Here is a 4,063-nt window from a genome sequence, read left to right on the forward strand (position 1 = left end):
ATTCCAGGCGCGGAGCTCTACTGCGCAGGCGCCCGCCCGCGGCTCCACCTCCAGGTGAGTGGCTTCTGGTCGGCTCCCACTTTTCCGTTTTCACCTTTGCGGACTCCCAACCCGAAAAGCCCGCTCGGCCAGGCTAAGCCTCCCCACCCAGGTGAGCTCAAGTGGTCCCCACTCAAAGTGGGTGTATGCCTTCAAAGCGGCTCTCCTGGGTCTAAGTCACATGTTGTTGAATACATGAGTAAACCAATGAATTAATGGCTACGGGATGAACTGCTCTTACTAAGGACACTATTACAAAAGGAACCAAGCATTTCCCCATAATCTTGAGAGGTTCCCCCTTATAGCACCTACTTCCTGTGTCTCTGCTGTTATTTATAACTCAAGGCCCAGGGCTCGAAATTGGTGCAAGGGGCTCGGCCCTTGCAGCCTCGCTGGCCCACGAAGCCCTGTTTTCATCCGGATGGTCATCAGAGGGAAGGTCGTTCTGCTGTTTGGTCTAATTAGCATATTAGCGCTTTATTATATAGGATGATGACCCCTATCGGCCCTCCTCACTAAAGACAGCCCAGAGAGGACAGAAATGAAGACAAGGAAATCAAGGAGATGAGACCCAAGGTGAGCAGCCACAGCAAGGATGGTACCGGTACCGCTGCAACTTCCATTACCGATGCAGATGCCCAGAAAACCCTCAGCCACAAGATGGCAGAGACAAAAGCCGCAGATCTACTGGCTGAGAGACTGAGCATTCCTTGCTCCAGAGGCTGAACAGGCTGGGCTGAGTAAATACCATCTCTACCCGAAGTGTGACATCGGATTTAGTCATCCAGCAAGAAGACATGAAGACGGAATTCCAGCATTAAGAAATGAACTTCAGATGGGCACTGAAGACCTTCAGGGCTGCCTTTTTGCCCAATGACCAGATACGCATTTTTTACCTAAAGATGTCTCTTTTTGGTAATGACAAACATGGGTGTGTTTTTTTTTCAGGTGGGTTTTTTTTAAGCCTAGTTTTTCTCAATTCACCTATAAAAGTTTTTAAATTGTTTCATATCTGTTCAAGTTGTGATTTTTAAGATCCTCATTTTTAGTTTGTAAATAAAAGTTTACAACTTTTTTAAAAAGTCAACAAACTGCAAGCACCTGTCAATAAAGCTCTTAAACAATAAAAATAAGCCCTATTTATTGAGCACTTGCTGTATGCCAAGCAGTATGCTGAGTTCATTGTATGAAGGATTTATTTAAATCTGTACAATCAACTCATAAATAAGGAACTGTTATTGCCCCAATTTGCAGATGAAACAACTGAGGCTCTGTGAGCTCAAAGCTCTTGCACAAGTTAACCCAGAACCTAGAATTTAAACTGAGCTATTTGCCTCTGCTCAGTTCTCTCCCAGCCTCTTCCCTACTCCCCCCAGCCCTCTGCCTTTCCCAAACTCTTGGGCTCCTTCCTGGTGACAAGCCCCTATTTCACAGATGCAGTGAGATTCAGAGAGAGGAAATGACTAATCCAAGGTCACACAGCAATGAAGTGGCAGAGCTGGGCTGTATTACAGGCCTCCAGTGCCCCCACCTTGAAATCTTGAGCCAGGGGAGGGTGCAGATGGTGTACCCTCCCAAGCCACTGCTACTGGTCCTTGAAGATTTGTTGATTAAATTATAACTACCGCCCTGACCGGTCTGGCTCAGTGGATAGAGCGTTGGCCTGCAGACTGAAGGGTCCCGGGTTCGATTCCGGTCAGGGGCATGTACCTTGGTTGTGGGCGCGTCCCCAGTGGGGGGTGTGCCGGAGGCAGCTGATCGATGTTTCTTACTCTCTATCCCTCTCCCATCCTCTCTGTAAAAAAATCAATAAAATATATTGAAAAAAAATTATAACTACCTCCATTAGGGGCTTTACATATGACCGCAGGCAGCTGAGAATTCGGTGAGGTTGGGATTACTGGGCTCATTTTCCAGAATAGGACACTGAGATTTAGAGTTAAGTCCCCGCCCTGGCCGGTGTGGCTCAGTAGATTGAGTACCATCCCGGGCACCGAAAAGTGTAAGGTCGCCAGTACAATTCCTGGTCAGGGCACATGCCCAGGTTGCAGGTTTGATTCCTGGTCCGGGTGCATGTGGGAGGCAACCAGTCCATGTTTCTGTATCACATCAATGTTTTCCTCTCTCTCTCTCACACTCTCTCTCTCTCTCTCCCTCTCCCTTTCTCTCTAAAATCAATAAACATATTTAAAGGGAGAGAGAGAGAGAGAGAGAGTTGAAGTCACAGACAGTCTGCAGCAGGAGGTGGGATTTGAAGCCAGGGCAGGCAGACGTCAGAGCCCCTGCTGATTCCAGGAGAATCGAGAAGTTGCCCAAGCCACACATGTAGGAAGTAGTAGAGGCATTCACGGTGGACACAGAAGCAGGGGGGCAAGACAGACTGCGTCCCCACACAGGGCCCACGAATGGCTCTGAGCCAAGCACTCACAGGCAGGCAGCCTCCCGGGAGGACAGCTGGGTGCAGCGACCTCCGTTTGAACACGGGCTTCCGTCCAGGCAAGGGGGAGCTGTGTGGGGCGAACAGAGGTGGGCAGGTCAGCCAGGTGCCCAGGAAACCCAGCTCAGAGTGACAGCCCCCCTCCTTCCCTCTTCCAGGCAACAGCTGCACGGAGCTGGGGGTGTCTCTGAGGGTGCAGGGAGCCCCTCCACCTAAGGTTCCCACGGCTCCCCACCCTGGCCCCAGCTGTTGGGGCCGCAGCTGTCCCTGCCAGCTTGAGCCCTGGGAACCACAAGGCAGGGGCGGACAAGAGGAGGTGCTGACTTGTGCCAGATGTGGGGGCTGAGGAAGTGGCCAAAATGGGGGGTGCAGAGGCAGGAAGTGAGGGTGCTGAGCATTCAAGGAAGGTCTGAGGCTGTGTACCCAGATCCTGGGGTAATGGAGGGGGCAGCGGCAGGGAGTCCTGGGCCATGGCTCCCTCTCTTCCAGTGACGTTGGGCATCTTCTCCAGCTGTGCAGCCCTGCGCAGCGGCTCTGGGGAGAGAGGCCGGGGCATGTACCCCAGGCGTAGCCAGCATTGGGTGTTGCAGGGTGTGTGTTGAAGGGAGGGGCAGCTGGCCCCAGACATGTACTGCCCTGTCCAGCATCCCCAACCCTGAGGGCTGTGTCCCTCTGGGGTGTGGCACAGTCTAACTGTCCTGCCAGACGGGTCTGGGGCATGGCTGGGTATGAGCTAGTGGAGAATTGTGTATGCTGAAAGGTGTGGAGCCACCGTGTTCGTGTGTGTGTCACAGAGAGATAGAAAGATGGAGGGAGATAGAGAAAAACAGAGGCAGATATAAAAAAGGAAACGAGAAGCAGGCAGCACAGAGAGAGGAGACAGAGAAGTAGAGAGACAGAGATAGAAAAGGAGACACCCTAGAGACAGGAGTTAAGCAAGACATGAGCATGGGCCAATATGGCGTATGGCTCCCGAGGTAGGGAACAAGCAGGGACAGGACACTATCACCCCATAGGGGGCCGATGGGTGTTTGCAAACTCACACTGGGGGCCATGAGACCCAGCCTGAGGGCCTCTCTCAGCTGTGGGATGTGTGAGCCACGCATGTGTACGTGATGTGCGTGGGTGTTCAGACGTGTGTGCCATATGTGTGCAGGCTGGGTCTGTTGTGTGTTTGGGTGTCTGTGTGTGGACGTGTGGCTGTGTATAGGTTGGATGTGCCCATCTGCACGTGTGAGCTGGGCATGCCCTTGGATCTGTGTGGGTATGTGTCTGGGTGTGTGAAGACAGCATGTGCAAGGCCTTGGGCCGGTGTGCACACTGTGTGTGAACACGTGTGATTAGATGTGCGCATCAGTGTGTAAGCTGGGGGGATGGGGGTGTCTGGGGGTGTCTGGGGGTGTCCTCTGTGTGTGCACATCTACATCTCGATATGTGTGACCCAGGGCTGTGTGTGCCTGACAGACCATGTGGGTGCCCGCTGGCCTGGCGGGGGCGGCAGCTCTTGCCCGGTCCTGCCCGGAGCGGGTGGGGGCAGGATGGGAGCTGGGGGTGGTGTATGGGCTTGGGAGGCCCTCATGCCCTTCC

At 53.1% G+C, this 4,063-nt stretch overlaps 1 protein-coding gene across 1 annotated transcript in view; it reads right to left on the reverse strand.

The window, feature by feature from the left end:
- The window catches only part of NOTCH3 (notch 3), a 30,649-nt gene extending 27,514 nt beyond the window's left edge, over positions 1-3,135 (reverse strand). Inside the window, 2 exon segments of the mRNA XM_015560960.1 lie at positions 2,468-2,546; positions 2,900-3,135. Of these exon segments, the coding sequence (XP_015416446.1) occupies positions 2,468-2,546; positions 2,900-3,104 (284 nt within the window). The 5' untranslated portion in view covers positions 3,105-3,135.
- Positions 3,136-4,063: the final 928 nt, after the last annotated feature.

This window comes from Myotis davidii, unplaced genomic scaffold, assembly GCF_000327345.1.
Source record: "Myotis davidii unplaced genomic scaffold, ASM32734v1 scaffold56, whole genome shotgun sequence".
In the NCBI taxonomy this organism is placed as follows: Eukaryota; Metazoa; Chordata; class Mammalia; order Chiroptera; family Vespertilionidae; genus Myotis; species Myotis davidii.